The 18,156-nt window shown below is 38.8% G+C and overlaps 1 protein-coding gene across 1 annotated transcript in view; it reads right to left on the bottom strand.

The window, feature by feature from the left end:
* LOC139725372 (uncharacterized) overlaps positions 1 to 18,156 on the bottom strand; it is a 66,108-nt gene that overhangs the window by 39,051 nt on the left and 8,901 nt on the right. The window contains exons 3-6 of the mRNA XM_071636456.1: positions 8,001 to 8,072; positions 7,156 to 7,281; positions 6,422 to 6,602; positions 2,502 to 2,653 (exon numbers count right to left, since the gene is read on the bottom strand). Coding sequence (XP_071492557.1) covers positions 2,502 to 2,653; positions 6,422 to 6,602; positions 7,156 to 7,281; positions 8,001 to 8,072 — 531 coding nt within the window. The remainder of the gene's footprint in view (positions 1 to 2,501; positions 2,654 to 6,421; positions 6,603 to 7,155; positions 7,282 to 8,000; positions 8,073 to 18,156) is intronic.

Below are 18,156 nucleotides of genomic sequence, written 5' to 3' on the forward strand. Positions count from 1 at the left end.
ATGGCACATCTGGCATGTTCAAAATAATACAATGGAAACGAGCATGAAAGTAATAGCGCAAAGAGGGGATAACATAAATAGAATATTAGTTGCCACCACTGACATAACATGTAGTCATCTACCACTGACTGAAGGGATTGTCTAATAGCTTTTTTTTTTTTTTTGGGGGGGGGGGTGGGGGCACATTTGCTCAGTGGTTCTGCTTAGCTCTCCTGCTCTGTATATTTTGTTTCTTTGTTCTTTTTTTTCATTAGGGGAATAACACTAATAATAGCTAGTTTTATACAGCACATTTCACACTTGTTAAGTATCTTAATATGCACTAATTATTACGGAGTACTATAGCATACATAATATGCACTTATTATTAGGGAGTATCCTTCTACAACTGTATGTACTTGGTAACACATTGATATCTATGTGTTTGTACACAAATTTCAGTTTTAAGTATATTGGAATGAGCAATATCTATTAGCACACCTGCAAATGACAGCCACAACTGAAAACTTTTGGCCCTTGCTCAGTCCCTTCACAATATCCTTTTTCATCTATTTCTCTATCTCTCCATCTCCCATTCTCTACCACTCTGATCTATCCATCTCTATCTCTCACCTTCTCTGTCTCTATACCACAATTATATGTTTCTTTCTCTCACATCCTAATTATTCTTCCATGAGCTCTTGGATGTATTGTACTTCGCACTAATCACGAAGGCTGATGCTTTCAGGGTTACGGTGTAATAAGCTTTTAACATGAATCAGTGATACACCTGATCCTCAAGGTTATCACAAAAATGTGCCACTCAGAAACCCTCCCTTTGCAGACTATTAAGTCAGTGAGGCTGCTTTGATTCATCAACATAGATTTATATGAAAGCGGATAAAGCCGTCCCGTTCAGACTGTGCGCCTGCATCTTATCACGTCACTGGAGGTCTACTTTGATAGGATATAAAAATACGGAAACAATCAATAAAAGAAAAATGTTGGCTGTAAATCTGAAATCTAGACTGTGTATAAGATGTTGTAAAACAAGGGCAAATGTCACTTAACTCAGTTCTGCATTTCCAAAACAAAAGTGTTTTCTTTTTTCCTCTCCTTTTTCACAAACTGCTCACATGTAGTGATATCTCTTCAAGACAGATGTGAAGTTTACACATTCTATTGTCATGTCATCTGTGGAAACTGTCAACTATTCGGTCTAGTTTTTTTTTTTCTTCTTCTTTTTTTGTTTGTTTCTGACAAAAGGCACTCAAGAACACCACAGGAGACACTAAAGATCCTGCACAGACAAATGAACAAGCCAGATTTCTTTTCTTGTCACTTTTAAAGGAGACCTCCAGATGATTTTCAGATTTTTACATTTAAACAACTATAAATTAGTTATACTGAGTACAGAGTTTCAGAATTTGTGATAATTGGGATGAAGAATTAAAATGTTTTCACAATTTAGAACAAATTGCAATGAACAAGGATGATGACATGGCAGAGTCACCATAAGAATGCATGAGTTGGGGCTCAAGGAAGAAGAACAAAAGAAGAAGGCATGCATAGATTATACACAGGTGAACTCGCAAGCAAGCAGTATTGTAATAGAATTGCACTGCTACATTTCTAAAATATGTGAACCTCCTATGTCATCATCCTTGTTCAGTGTAATTTGTTTAAAGTTTTTCAAAGTATTGTTTCTCTGCTCAAGAACCACAATAAATTCCACAAATCTGTACATGGAGTTGTCGATTTATGTACTATATGATGTGACAGTATGAAAATCGTCTGGAATGTCCCTTTAAGTACCCATCTCAGCTGTATTTATAAACAATCACCAGAAGCTTGGACAAGAAATTGAGAGAAAGCCAGACAGCAGGAAAGTTGCACATTCTACTGTAAACAAACCACTTTCCTGCTGAACATCAATCAATTATGTGAGATTTGGTTTCTCTGATTCCAGCATGTATGTGTATGTGATGAGTGAAGAATTTGTTCAGAGTCGAGGGGGGAAAAAAACCCCCAAAACCTCTGAAACAGTCTGGTAGCTAAAGATCAGATCTGAAACTGCTTTAGTGTTTTGGAGACCAGCACCTTTATTACATAGATCTCCATGGTCATGGTAAAATACTTTTTAGTGATGAAATATAGTGACAAAAACTACTTTTTCATATTGGTAGACTTGAAAACCCATTTACAGCAAGTTACCTGAAGCACACAAATTTGATTTCATATGACATGATGTAACTGCAACCATTTAGCACTATCCATAAATATTCCCCAAATCAGCACTTGTAATAAAGACAGCTTCTTCATTTTTGCACATAATTTGTGCTGGACAATTCTTGCTTGAACATTTTTTCTTTTAATAGCTGCAGTACTACCCATGGCACCTCTTGTTCTACAAGTGTGTCTTATTCAAGGGTAGTCTCATTTTCACTGAAAAAAAAAAAAAATGCCAACTCCATCAAAACTGTTTTGAATGAGGCAGGGGCTATCCTCAGGCACAGACTTACATCTAGTGCTTGGATGTTCCCCTTCTGGACGGTACGGTGGACCGGCGTGAAACCCTGTCGATTTCTGAAGTCCAGGTGGGCGCCACCATTGACTAACGTCTTGATAACATCCTCTGATCGATCCATGGTGACGGCGACTGTCAGCGGGGTCTCTGAAAAGGATACCACGGGGGAAAATGCAAAACATACCCTTGAGCATTCAAAGAATTCTAAGAATGTCCACAACAGGACACAAATGCAATCAGCAAGGAGTTGAATTATACAATATCCAGGGCTCGACACTATTTTTTTCTCTGTTGGCCCGAAAAATAAATGTAGTTGCCCAAAATAAAAGGAAACTTAACAACCCATTTAGAATTTTAAAGGCCCTATTAGGCCACCAAAAGATAGCCTTTTTGGAAATTTGGTGGTCCAACTGATAAATTTTTAGTGACCCCGGGCCTCCATTATTGCCAAGCCCTGCAATATCACTCATGATAATTCATAATTACAATAATTTCTGATTTTTTTTTTTCACATAAAAATCTGGTAAAAGCTGCTTTTAGGGCAGATTACATGTTTTTGTCTCACTTATACCATTTTTTTCTGAGATGACTGTGAAAATTGTACATCAACAGTTGCAATCTTCAAAAGTACAAAGGGTGACAACTGATAACAATCTGCATTAATAATCTCTTTCTTTTATTTAATACAACCAAACTAACTTTCAGAAGAGCCAACAGCAAAAGTGAACAGAGTATCAAACAGTATTCATATCATTTCTTCAGTACCTATCAAGGTCAAAAAACTGCATTTTTTTTTTTCACACTGTGACATCTGGGTAAACCATTGCAGGTCTGCCAACATTCCCACATCCAAGTCAGGGAGATTCCACACAGCAATCAGGGAGATATCTGTATATTACATGCATTTCAATGGGCAAAATAATTTCCAAATAAGGGAGATTTTAATATTCTCTTATTTAGACATGAACAGATTTTGACATTTTCAGAGAGACTTGAATCAGGGAGACTTGGCAGCTCTACCATTGGGTAAAACATTTTAATTCCTGACACAGATTGACAAAACCCCTGAGGCACAACAAGAGTGAAACATAACAAAATATAGCCCTGAATCATTAAAATATTGCACAGTAAGTTAAGGAAGATGTCTGAAAGTGAAGTGTCAATCACCATCAATTCAGGAAGCTTCCTGACCCAAAAGATAACAGGAAATGGTGAAGAGTCACGATTATTTGATATCTCCGCATCCATTTGCTTACGCAAAGTCAGTTCCTGTGAAAGTCACAAACATGGCACTTATCTGTGCCATTCATGAGGAAAGCCCCAGGACAGAATTTAGTGCCTGTAACTTCCTTTTAGTATCTATATAGACACATTTTGTTTTTCTTAGAAACCTGCTGGCTTTGTTTTTGTTTTACTGCATGCTTATTAATAGACTGTATTCATGCAAGAGCTAAAGAGGAGTCATCAGTGAATTAAATGAACTGGATGCTATAAGCACTTGGGTTGATCTGAATGCTGTGCAGCTTTGCTTTCTAAAGCACCAATATTACACTTCTCAAATTATCAAATATTCTTTTTCAAAAATAGATTTATAAACTACATGTACATTGATTTTGGCCATGGATCCATATAAATTTTGATGCTCTTCGTTCATTTTATGAAATATGCAGTTTAGACATGTTAACTACTGACAAGAAGGTCACATGCACAAATTTGGTTCATCAAGAAATGCTTCTGAGTGCACAGATTGCCTCAGAAGCAAGAAGAGGTTTAGTCTGCCATAATTTGTTTCATTGCCATGGTAACAACATATCCTCCTCCTCTCTTCCTTTTCGCAAAACTTTCTCGGGCAGCATTTTTTTTTCTTCTGCATGTGATCATGACGTGCGCCAGTTCCTGGGAGTGGTCCAAAGTATGACGTTACACCGTGAATTATCAAAGAGAACCTACCACTCTTCAATCTTCTAAAATTCTTTCTTTAATTTTGCTTCATGATGATGAGGACATAAATTGAGGTAAAGTTCGTCTCAACTAATGTTCATATCCCCTGCAGCACTGCTTCCCTCCCCCACCCCCAACCTCATTTCCCTCAGTCTTTGGAATATAGCAGGAGAATAGAGAGAGAGAGAGAGAGGGAGCAAGCAAAAAGAAAAAAAAAATGAAATAGCCCCAACGCGAGTCATGAGATCGCACCACAGGATCAAAGCCCCTAAAGAAAAGCCACCATGACTGGCAGGCGTGTCGGCTGCGTCATAGGGCACACGCGAGAGATGACGGTACGGCAGCTCCATCGCCACGGTTCTAAACGGGGACTTTCTCTCTGAGGAGTGCCAAGTATCAGTTGACCATATCAGATTCAAACTTTTCATGAGTTTGCAGTATTGCAAAGAGTCATGCTTCTGGGAGTAGTGAACATTTCATGAACTGCAAAGCTGACAACATTATTTGACTTAAAGTGGTACAGAAGCCCACCTGGCCAATCCAGTATGAAATATATATTTCAGCATTGCATTATTTGTGGGTGAACTGCCACTCCATTTGTAAATTAACTTCTGAGAAAAAAGAAAGAATGACACAGATAAGTAATACAAGTTTATGAATGATATCATGCACTATCATGAAATGTTTCAAGCAGTGTGACCTTGACTTTGTGAAGACAGACTCACATATTATATCAACTCCTTTCATGCAAAAATGGCAGATTTGTGATTCTTCTTTGATTTGTACAAAGACATTTGCTTTGTGCATTAAGACTCAATTTCCTTGACAATTTATGACTGAAAAATTTGTCACAAAAATTTACAACTCTCCCCCCCCCCAAACAAAAAAAAAATACTGGGAAAAAGAACAGACTCAGAGAAACTATTAGATAAGTGAAGATCATCCTTACAGTGACATTGGTTTCAGCTCATGACAACTTTTCCAGTGTCGGCTGCATTTCATCTAAAATGCCTTTAACAAATCCCATTTGGTAAAACTTTAAAAGAAAAATTGTCCACTTTCCCTCACTTTTCCTTCAATTGCTTTGTGCTCTTGCTATAATGGTTTTGGGTTAGACATTCTTTTTTTTTTTTCTCAAGATACAGTGTACACTTTCCCTTACATGTATACACTTGTAGTTAGCTTTAAAGACGTTATCAGGAGAGTTTTGTTTCAAAGTCTGGTCCAATGTCTGTAACATGACCTCTCTCCTTGATTACAAGGATGACAGACATCAAGAAATGGAGGAGTGAAAGGGGGGGGGGGCGGAGTATGAAGAAGAATTTGAGGGGTAAGGAGACCAGAGGGAAGGGAGCAGGATCTGATGTATTAGTGTTAAACCTCCATGGCAGATACAAATGAGAGAAGATACAGGGGAAAGATTGTCTCTGAATCAGAGATAAGGACTCTTCAGAATGCACAAGATATGGTTACAGGTGAACTAAGCACTTTTCATTATCGTATGCTGGCTAATACTCATGGGCATTCGAGAATGATTACTAAAGAAAAAAAAAGAGACTCACAACATACTGTTTCCACAAATATTCAGGGGAGAGGCATATATTAATAAGCATTGAAAGAGCTGATGTAATGTAAGATAAACAGCAGAGATAACAGAACAGAGAAACAGAAGCAAGATTGCATCATGTTTTAAATGGGAAGAAATGGAGAATATAAAGCAAGTATTGCAGGGGATGTTTTCAGAGGGTTTGGGAAGTACTTAGTATCTGAATGCACCATGGAAAGAGGGGAGGGGGAGGATTACTTAAACTACAGGAAAGACTTTAGAGAGGTAATCTCCAGCAGAAATACAAATGGATGGGACAAACAGCAAACTAATTTTGCAGTCACTTTCAACCTGATCGGGATCAGACTCAAAATGAGCCGCACGGAACAAGTCGGCTCGAGACGACTACTCGTCTACCCAAAGCTCACCTCCTGTTGTCTCTTCGTGGAAGTTTGGGTCCAGGCCCTTGTCCACCATCTTGTTGATCTTCTCTATGTGCCGGTTCCTCACGTGGTCCATGAACTGCTTAAGGTTGGACTTGGTGTGGTACTTCTTCAGCTGATGCACATCAATGTTCAGCTGCCGGTAAACTCTCTTCTTGTAGCGGAACTTGGTTCGGAGAAAAGAGGGAGGAAGATGTCATGGCCGAAATTCACAAAGGTGGTATAAATCTATGTCATGGATTATGTAAATTTTAACAGCACTAATTCGTACTACACATTGAATCCATGTACAGACGCCCAATAATGAACTCCGGCTAGTACGCACAAGTGCAAAGTACGCCTATTTTGTGCTTGTTTCAAACAATGGACTTAATATCAACAAACAGTTTTCAGAAACTTCGCTGTCATGGCTCTGGACAAAATTCTTTACAGTCGAGTAATCAAATATTTAAATCGGGCCCTTGACATTGTTAAAACTATTTGCCATTGATCACCACTGACTAGTCCCATCATAGTTCCTTGAATTTTCAATTTCCACAATTACTAACAGCTCTTGAACCTTTCTAAGCCTACAAGTCTACAATTGCAATATTTCTCAGTCAATCTGACAAAGAGGAAAAAGGTATAAACTACGAAAAACAAGGCTAAGGTTCTGTGAATTACACATATAAAAAAATTAAAGCACATATCTTTCCCTCCCTTGCTGTGTTAATCCATACCTCTAGATATGCTCTTTTTGGATCTAATGGATAGTCGCTTAGTAGTCTCTCCTCGTCCAGGAATTTTCCTGCCTTGTTGTTCTGGGGTAGCAGGTAGAAACCATAGTTCCTGTTGTCACTGAGCTCCTGTTGATCAAGGGGTGAAAAAGAAATGAGACAGAGAGAAAATTCATTTAGTATCACTTTTGTACCAGAACCAGTCAACACCATTTATATGCAATGTGTCATAAAGTCATTTGTGGCTGATAACCACAGTTATGGTTGAGGCAGATCAACTTGTTAATAAATAATGTGGCTGAATGAGTAGTGAAGGAAACATTTTGTGACTCACTACAAACTCGTATTTATGTCATAATTCTTGTCAAACTGCTAAATTTACACTGAACTGGTACAGATTTCCTCTACCAAATTGGAATAATTCAACTGAGCATGAAAATGCTATCAACTGAAAAATTGCAATATTTACGTATTTTAAGAAACTTATTTTTTTTTTGATGTGATAGAGCTTGGTGGCTTGTGTTGAATAATGATTAATCATTCATTGTTGATCTATTTCCTGATTAAAAAAAGAAATGAAGCACCAGTGAATAACAGGGCAACATACAGAATATAGCATAGTTTATTGCAATTGTGTGGATGTGAAAGTGTAAGGTATAAAAGGAATGAAAATCTACAATTAATCAACAGAAACTTTTTTTTTTTTTGCAAAAATGTCAAAGTTATACCTGAGTACCAAGGTATACAAAACACAGAAAAGTAATCCAGTTACAAGACTGCTTCTTTGAACATTCTTAAGCAGACCTTTAATGTTTGTGTCACCTTTATCATCAATTACTGATTCTTACCACATCAGGGCACTGTATGATGTGCTGTTTCATATTCCAGATCTTTTCATCTCTCCTGAAGCACACCGATTTCTGTAGATGCAATGAGAGCAAAGTACACCAAGATAACTATATACACCATGATATGCTTGCAAATGAAGACAGATTTCTATTATTCTTTGAATTATCAAGTTACAATAGTCCTACATTGTACATCTTGTTACATCTCCGATGACGAACATAATCTATAAGAAACTAGTGACACTTTGTAGTTATAGATATGGAAATAATTCGCAAATTGAAAAATAAACCAACAGGAATATGTAGCTGCAAACCACTAGCTCCTTCTGAAGAGCCAACAGACACGTACATGATGCAGCTGTCAGTGACCTACTTGTTTTGAACCTGTAACTATGGTAGCTATCGAGTGACGCTCTTCCCTTCATACTCACAACCTCGTAAATTGGAAGGTGATGCTATTTTGATGTGGGCTTAGATTTACATAAGAACAGGGTATTGCAAATTTCTTCAAGCAAATGAGACAGACATCAATTGTTAAGTGGTGACAGATGCTTTGTATTTTGTGAATCTAGAACATTTTTTTCATGTACCTTAGATACCCAAAGATGCACACTGCATGCTCTGTGTCAAACAGGCCAACCTGGAAAACATCGTTGAGTGCAGGGTTAACATTGTATCATCTTTCGTCACCCCACAAGAGCCTGTCCTATCACAAATCATATCTTCTTGCTCTACAACGCCCACACCAACATCATGATCATCACAGACAGGTCGGGGTTTGTCTTATAACCACGGATACCGAAACCCCAGTCTCTGGGGATGAGGCAATGAGCCCCGCCCTGTTTATCGATAGTGGACATATTTCATTTGCTATTCCCCTTTATATTTCAGTTCTTTCTGTCTGACGCAGACAAACCATTGCAGACAGCTAGAAATTCTGCACCATCATAAATGTACACCAACTCCCCTGCTCAAGTCTTCCATCATTACACACCAGAGGCCACTTGAGGGCCATCTATTGGTCACACAGGGGGGTCATATGACTCATACTTTGTCCCTTTGAGGTTACAGGACTGTGCATTCCTACATAATTTGGCAAATTTGGCATGGGACTTTTGTTTTTTCTGAAACATAAAGAGGGGTGGGTTTGTTTTATTTTTGTGGTGGTGGTTTGTGTCAAGTTTTGATATGAAATATGCAGTGAGTTGGCACATGTACACATGTTGTGATGGCTCGGCTTGACGTCATTGCTGGCATGCATCACTGTTGTGTATTTATAGGCATTTCGATAACAATGAGAATGCATGTGCTGGAATAATGCTCCTTTAACACTGTGTGGGCGAAGGCACGTAAAATGAGATATCATTTGAACATCATTATCCCCGTAACTGTCTGACGATGGATACCACAAAGACAAAACAGAATGGGACAATAGTAACATGCCAGAAGATCGAATGACGTTCAGAAAAAAAGTAATAATTGGGGAAAAGACATGGTTGCAAACCAGCCTACTTTCTCTATCAATGCGACGTAGCACCGATACAGTCGAAAAGTAATGGATATGAGATGAGAATATTCAGATCTCAAATCTGATTGGTCAAGTCTAACCCACAGACAAAGGAAGCAGAATTCAATGAATCAAGTTCAAGGACTCTATTGTTTCAACTGGAAGTGTCAAGCTATTTGTAAACCTGTCTGTTACCTTTTTTTGACTGGCAGTAGATTCTGAGGCTGGTTTTCCCCATAGCCTCAAAAGTTCGAAGGTTTAACCGAGATTAGAAAGGTTTGAATGAAAGAGGTGGGTCAGTGAAAAGGAAAGTAACATAAGACCAAAGTTCAGAAACTTGGAATGTTGGCATTGTAACTTGGCTTGTAAGTATGCCACAAGAATCCAAGGACAGTCACAATAGTCATGTCTAAAAAATGAAACACTGCTTGTATAAAACTCCACATCCTGTATATAACCCAACATCCTTTGCACTTTCCTAGGCATATTATACATTGTATACATAATGTATCCTTTGTGACTTTCATCTTGTCTTGTTATAAATATTAGTGATGTCACATTTTGATATAAACTTCCTTGCTAGAGAGAAAATCAGTCAGTATTTGTCTCCAAATTCAAGTGATTTTGAATGTTTTTTGTGACTTTGCATACAAAGGAAAAGCTAAAAAATACTGCTGAAGCATCTGAGTCACATGACCAAGATAATCTTCTGTAAAGCCCTTTGGATCCCACCAAAATGTTTGTATATCACTGACCTGCTACTTTAATCACACTGCCATACCTGCCAACCCCAAAATTCATTACATAGGAATCACCATGAAAAAATACTGGAGAAATAAGAATTTTCACCCATCTTCAACACATCAGTGCTAGGAGGTATCGACATTAGGAACACATGGTTGAGCGAAGCTCCTTTTTTTCCAATCAAAGGAATAGGAATGTTTCTATTACATGGAAACAGTCTGCAGATATGAAGTTGTCATTCAAATTATACTTCCTCTTGTAGGTACATGTAAATCTAAGTTTCGCTTGAAATCTCCTGTGATATCACAACAAGCCCCTTCCCATTCAATATGTCCAATCTTCACGATGATGTATCTTCATGAAATAGCCTTAGCATCAGACTCTCATGTGGATATACTATTGAAGAGGAATAGTCTACTTTTGAGTTCCACTGATCTGCTGAGCAAAACAAAGAGTGTATCTAACAGGTGAGATGCAAGCCAGAGCTTTGTGTGGACAAGCAAGATATCCCCCAGATGACCTGAGATGACCTTTGCCAGCATAGAGATAAGAACTGGTGAATTAGGGGTTGTCAGTCACTCTGTCAAGAGTTTGTTGACCTCTGTCAGGTCAGCTGATAAGAGAGATATCAACAAACCAATGATAGCAGTAGGAAGGTCAAGGGGGGAAGGGCAGATGGATGGAACAGCTTTTCTGACTGGCATATGTCGAGCTGGTTCAGCCTGCAAAATACTCTTGCCAAGTCACATGCATGGAGCCCAACCTGTCAATACCATCTGCAAAATCTCTGTATCCAATGTTTGTGGCATTATGAGTTTGTAGGTTTGAAAGGGTTACACAGCTGTTACATGTATTACTTGCACACACAGCCAGTGCTGTGCAGAGTCAGAAAGTTACGATTCCATATACAGCCTCTGAATAATTGCAACATCTCAAACAGATAGACAAAACTCTACAGAATCACTGTGAACGGATTTTGGGTGCGTTTATCAACTCTTTTTCTCAGCAGAAACAGGTTTTCCGAACAGCTTTCAGGGAATTTTTACGAGATGATAAACGCAAAGCTGTTTGATTATGGAATTCGGAAAACCTTTTTGAAAACTGCAAATTTGTGCTTTCCGAAACAGGTTTCCTAAACAGGCTTCCAGAAACCCATTTCTAGAAGCCCTTTGAAGCAAGATAAATGCAAAGCTGTTTTGAATCGGCTTTGTACTGCAGTTACGAACCATGCGGGTCAAAATACGCAATGCAGCTGTGCAGTGACAAGGCCAGTTTTCGTGTTCGCGATGAGTTGATAAACGCAACTATTTTGGAAGCCGTTTCTAAAGGGCTTTGAAGACGGCTTTCGAAAGGGCTTTTGAAACGACTTTTGAAAGCCGTTTCAAACACGGGAAAGATGATAAACGCAGCCTTTGAAGAAACTTGCAGAAAGAGTTGAGAATGACACAAGGAGCAGATCATGAAATTTTGGTAGAGATCTGGGATTTTTAATGGATTTTATGAAGAATTTTCGATATTTTGGCAGGTAGGGTTAATAAATTTGGGATTTCAAGCTGCGCACGCAATAAAGTGCACAATAAAGAGCATGCTATACTCTGGCGGGGTATCGCGCAGCTGGAAGCTGATGACGTAACATAAGGCTTCTATTTTGGGAAATTGGGCGATTTTCAGCATGCATACGCACGAGAGGAAATCACTGATCTCATTTGAAGAACAAGATCAGTGGTAGAAATAAGGTGCTGCTTGGCGGAGGTCTGCGCTCTCAGAGTGCTTCTCTGAAGGATTGCAGCTGACAGCAACCTTATCAGCTGCAAGTATTTCAGATGTTACCAGGGTAACTGAAATCATACTAAGTTACCATGACTACAAGTACTGAATGAAACAAGTCCCTGGAAATGAAAAATAAGTAGGCCCCACAGAATTGTTTCAGAACTGACAGGACTGAAAGTAGTACTCAAGGGCAAAAAGGGTACACTCAATCAGTATTCCCCTCAAGATTTTACTCTGAGGGCCCTGGAAGAATTTTAGAGTCAGAAATATCACATACTGTATACGCCGAATATTTCATAAGGTTTCTATTTTCGCAAATTTTGCGAGTCAGCTGCTATTTGCAAAATTAAAAACACACGAAAATATTGACTCAAATGCCGATATGAATGTGACGTACGCGTACATACATTTCTCCGTTCAGTACAGGACTCCACGATCGCGAATTTAACCACTCGCGAAATTGTCGGGAAGTCCCGATTCGCGAAAATTTAGACTCGCGAAATATATGGCGCATACAGTACACTCCAGCAAAGCCCTAGAATTTGACAGTGCAAATGTCTGAAGATGCACACCCCCACCCCCCTTCCCTATTAAAAAGAAAAAAAAAAGTTGGAATAATTGGAAGAGTACTCAGTGATCGTTTACCCCTTAACATGAGTCTCTCTTATCAAGTCTTAAGTCGGAGCGTTCAAAACAAGAATAACATTTGGCACAAATCCAATACAACTAGCCTGCCTTTCGCCAAGACAAACTTGATATGTTGTTTTTACCCAAAAGGTTCTATTTCGTCCATCTAATCTGACACAAATGTGACACTTTTGCAAATGAGAAGAGGGTATTATCCGGACTCCAAAAGGGATTGGTTTTTGTCTACAAGTCGACCCACACCAACCCAAGTAAATTAGTTGTCGGCATCAAACTGGCATTACTCACTTAATCTAGTCATTTGCAACATACTTAACAAAAAGTTATCTTTCAATGAAGACAAGCTTTGTGCCATCCAAGGTTAGCATCCATAAATGTCTGTTGCTTCAGGATGAGTGAAACCTATTAAGTCTAGAAGGAGCCTCAAAAAGTTCCTATTTGCTCTGACACAAAGTGGATTCTGCAGGCAACATGCTCTGCAATTAGTCTTCATATACAGACCCAAGTTTGGGGCGGGAGGAACAACTAGTGGTCAATGGATTGTCTGTTGATTTGCACTATTACTGTAAGTGAAGACAAAATGTTGCGTGCTAACACAAAGTTTTATGATCTGTTTGTCACCTGTGGTGTTAATTTATGAAAGGAGGGGACCAAAAGGGCATCAGGGGATGATTTTAGGAACCGTCGCCTTCTCACAGTGTGGTATGTGGGATCATTGGCATCAGGTCGTCAGAGCCCCAAACAGGAGAAAACAGCCAGCTAGCTGGTATACGCCCCCAAGTAAAATAAATGGATCAGCAGTATGGGGGTGAAAAAAAAAAACGGGGGAGAGAGACAAATCCAAACAAGAAAAAATGAAATGTATATGTTGCGAGTTGCCATGACAACATGTGTGGGTTTACTGAGTGTCAAGAAACAGGTGTGGTATCCTGGAAGGAGATTCATTTGTTGTTTTGTTTTGTTTTGTTTTTACCCTTGTTAAACTCTGTCCTTGCAATCACTGATGCATATTTTCCTATCTCTTGTGAAACAATGAGCAAAACAATGATAGTGCTTGGCACTCTAGTGCCTGCATATAATGCACCTCTTGGGTACATGTATGTGACATTTTGATAACATCACGAGTATATAGGAGTCTCAGCCAAATGGTGAGTAATATATGCAAACAGTATAACACAGTTACTGTTACCTCCCTCAAGCAGTAACAGTGACTATTTCATTTCACTACATTTCCACAAATTTGCGCTAAATGCACAGGTTGGGGTAACTACAAATATGTATTACTACAAGAATAGAGAGGAGCAATCACCAATTATGCATTCGGTTTTGTTCCATATACCCCCTCCCTACACCATCTTTCTACGCTGCTCCATGACCGATTAACACAACATTCAATTGCATAGCATACACTGAAGATTCCTCTGAAACACTGAACAGAACATGTCACCCTATCGAACTTGCACTGACTTTGCACAAACTTCAAGTTCAGAGGTTCTGGAAAGAGTCTTAAGATGTAGAAGGAAAGGGAAAACCCCTTAAAAAATCTTGCGGCCTGACTTCTGAGTGTAGTGCAAGCCTGAACAGGTCATGTTCCCCACTGTGCAGAAGTATGCAGTCATCCACTGACCTGACCCTACCCTTTTACTGGGTAAGGGGGTGGAACAGGTGTGAACGGAGTTCACTTGTGCATAGTACTGCATTGCACTTTACATCATGGTTAGCCGCAAACATAACAATGTAAAATTATGAATAATCAGATTGTGAAGAGGCCTTCTTCTGCACAAGGGCATATATTCAATCCTGCATCATACTACACTGTACATGTACATCAACATTATTTGCAAACAAATGCATGAGAATAAAATCAATAGATTGGTCGTTGTTTGCATGTGATCACTGGAGTCCTGAACTGCTAAATTCACAACAAATGTGCATAAAATATGCTTCTAAAAGTTTTGTAACAATGTGCTGCCAATGGAAAATTCTCAAACTTGAGTCCTTTATCAGAGGTTTTGAAGGCAGCTTTGAACATTTTAATCTCATTCATAACTCCTCCCTCTCCCCCCTCCCCCTCCCTTATTTGCCAAGCCTACCCCCTGCTTAGTTTCTTTGTTAATCACTGAGTCTATTGTCAAGGCATTATCCCATTGTCACCTTGACTTGGGTTTTGTTTGAGGGGCTGAATTAATCACACATGCCAATGTAATTAGGCACTCTGTCTATTTAGCCGAGATAGATTTATATACCAAACCAACTGACCTTGCCAAAGATAATCCAAAGTTTCACATCGTCTGCTTGTAATTAGGGTCAAGACCCTCTTGCAATAACAATTCAATTCAGAACCAGGCATTGTTACCCTCCACCCTCCACACAGGTGGAACATTATGCTATTCTATTGTCATGAATGAGGTAGAAGCACTTTTAATGTATACCAAATTATATCTACGGCAAGCAAATGATGATTACAGTTACTGGAGTAGATTTTGATTACGCAATCTTCTCTTTGGCGTGGGTATGAGAAGGAACGATTACATACTGTTGATGATTCTCTATTTTCTTCTTTGTATCCAGTGTGCCTTTTCCTCCAATAATTCTACTGTTGAATATTCCCCTTGGGAACATTTACTTTGAATACAGGCAAAGTGACAAATTGGTTGGATGACTGGCCTGATAATAAAGGGAGTATTGCACTAAGCGGCGAATGTTTGCAAACGTAGCAAATCTTAGTGAATTCAAGTTTTTGGTCAGGGTTCATAAATAGTTGTGATGAAATTCACAAACACTTTTCATTGTCGCAAACAGTTTCTCTTGCCGCAAAAATTCCTCAAAGATATTTTGTACATGCCGGGGTTCAATATTTCTTTGCAACAAGAAAAACTGTTTGTGACAGTGAAATCTGTTTGCAGAGTGGTCCACAACTGGAAATTTGAGCATATCGCAAGCTCTGAATATGAGAGTATTATGGACATTTTATGTGTGCAGAGCACACATCACATGCACGCAGCACGCAATATTTTGTTACTCATTTCCCATTGTGCTACTTTATCTTATACACGTCTTGACAGAATACTGGTCTGAAAGGGTTTTTTTTGAGGGTGTATCCAAGTCACCTGAAGACAGACAGTAAAACATTATCATTATCATCATCACTATCATTGTTGTAGTCATCATTGTTGTTGTTATTGTTATTATTATGGCACATATTTCCTGTAGATATTCATTTGGCCACATACATGATGTTGGGGATATTATACATCAAACACAACTCAACATGCATTTGATTTGCTTAGGTCCTTTAACCATGGAAACATCCTGCCAAACAACAACACATTCGATTTAGATGCTTTGACTCATAATCATAATGACTCTGATACTTTGTAATCTATTTTTAGATAATTCTGGAACCAGTCAATGCCATTCTAGCCATTTCCCTAGAAATCTGACATCTAAGGGTACTTCCACTATGACTTAAAACAATTTTTGAGTGATTCTGCGGTGACAAAGTCACACGCTTTGCACTAATTAAAGAGGTCCGGACGCTGTCAGCTCGCTTCAGAAAAACTACAATGACGAGAAAAGGAAGCAATGTGAACGGTGCCGTCCTGAGTCATTGTCTACCAGGCGGTAGTAGTATGATGGAGAACTAGAACGCAAAGCTCGACCGGACTTATTAATTGGTTCTAATTAGGAGCACCAGAAGTAACCACTTCCTGCATAATCACAGAGGGATATCAGAGGGCCCGTTGCAAGTTGGAATATGTGAATACATCCCCCCCCCCCCCCACAAACAGTCATAATTTTTTTTTGAATGGCAGCATTTGCTGTCAGTGTAGAACATATTTTTACATATCCAAGGTATTGTGGAACAGCACAGAGCAATTTCAATAATTTGCATAATTTCGTCGACAAAATGACCTTTTCGTTAACGAAATGTTCATTTAGTTACAAAATGTTGCCATCCTGTCACAAAATAATCATTCATCGACGAAATGACAGATTTTGTAACGAAATATTCCATGCAACACGTGGCGCTCCATGGTTTTTGTCCATGGTTTAAACCATGGTTTCAAGTACCACCTTCGTGAATTCGGGCCAAGATGTGGGTAAATAGGATGTGATATCATAACAAGGCCATTTCTCTTCTGTTCAAGAAAGCTGTCTGAAACATAATACTAGTGTGATATTCAAGATTCATACTGTACTTTGCAACAAGGAATCCTCTAGTTCAAGATATGCACATATGGAATATAATACTGACCAGGAGTTCTTTTGTTTAAGAAATTTCTACAAAAGTAATGGATGAAATTCATTGATACAATGTGCTGTTTTATGAATAACAAATTGACTGGTCTGCAGAGTAAGTATGGTAAAAAATTCATGCCAAAGTCGCTGTATCCTGAAACCATCTGGTACATGTACACACTGCCAGAGCCTGCTGTAAAAGTCTTTCTTTCTTGACACTTTCACCCAACTTCCATGCTAACTTTCTCTACAGTTTTTACAGCTCCTGTCGGCAAGGGTAAAGCAGCCCCTTTGGTTTTGCCAGGCTAGATGTTCAGAAGTCCAATGACTTTGAATTCAAAACATTTCCATATTGAAATCTCCATATCAAACTGCCAATTTGTAAACTTAATGGAAAACTAAGATACAAACAAAATTGTAGGTAGTGGAGAGCTGTGTATGGCATTGAAATTATGATGATAAACTAATCGACTGCTGGCGCATGATTTTTTCGCTGAAACTACTAAATTGTTTAAACTATGACAATGAAGAAAGAGGGATATGAAATCAAGGGAAAGGGGTTTCTCAAGAACAGTATATCATATAAATGTTGTGAAACATTGTGGGGCTAAATTCTAGAAACCACTACATTATGCTGACTGGGCTGTATGATGTTGTCCAAATAACTATGATGGAAAAAAAAAAAATAAAAGAAGGGCCCCCGCATGTGCCAGGTGAGAATATTTGCGCAAAACTCTGTCCAAAAAATATCATCTTTCAGAATGAACATAGAAAAGAATTGTTGTAGGCTGGGGAAGGATGCGGGGAAGGGCTCAATAACTAGCATGAATTTTGTTCTGTATGATTATCATCATACGACAGAATGGAAGTAACACCTTGACATTTCGCTCATATCAGCTTGTACTGAGTACTACAGCAGCCAGAGCAGACAACTAGAGTAGCATCACCATAATCACACTAGCCACAGTATTCACAACATCACCGAGGTCTACACAGGCCAGCCAGTTGGCAGCTCATCCAAATGGCAATTGCTTCCTGTATTGGACAAACCCAGATTAGCCTGGCAGACAATCAGATAATGATTCTGCCTGTCCTTCTAAGCACAAGGATTTCTGTATCTAGTTTTCTTCTTTTCTTCGGTTCTCTTCTTTTTCTTCGCCTTTTTGTCCACAGATCTTTTTCCCATCACTGAGCAAATCCTGTAGTGCTTAATCAAGTTGTTTGATCTCATTTTTCTCAGCCTTTTTC

This window comes from Diadema antillarum, unplaced genomic scaffold, assembly GCF_040938485.1.
Source record: "Diadema antillarum isolate AM-2024a unplaced genomic scaffold, OU_Dant_1.0 seq00000035_RagTag, whole genome shotgun sequence".
NCBI lineage: Eukaryota > Metazoa > Echinodermata > Echinoidea > Diadematoida > Diadematidae > Diadema > Diadema antillarum.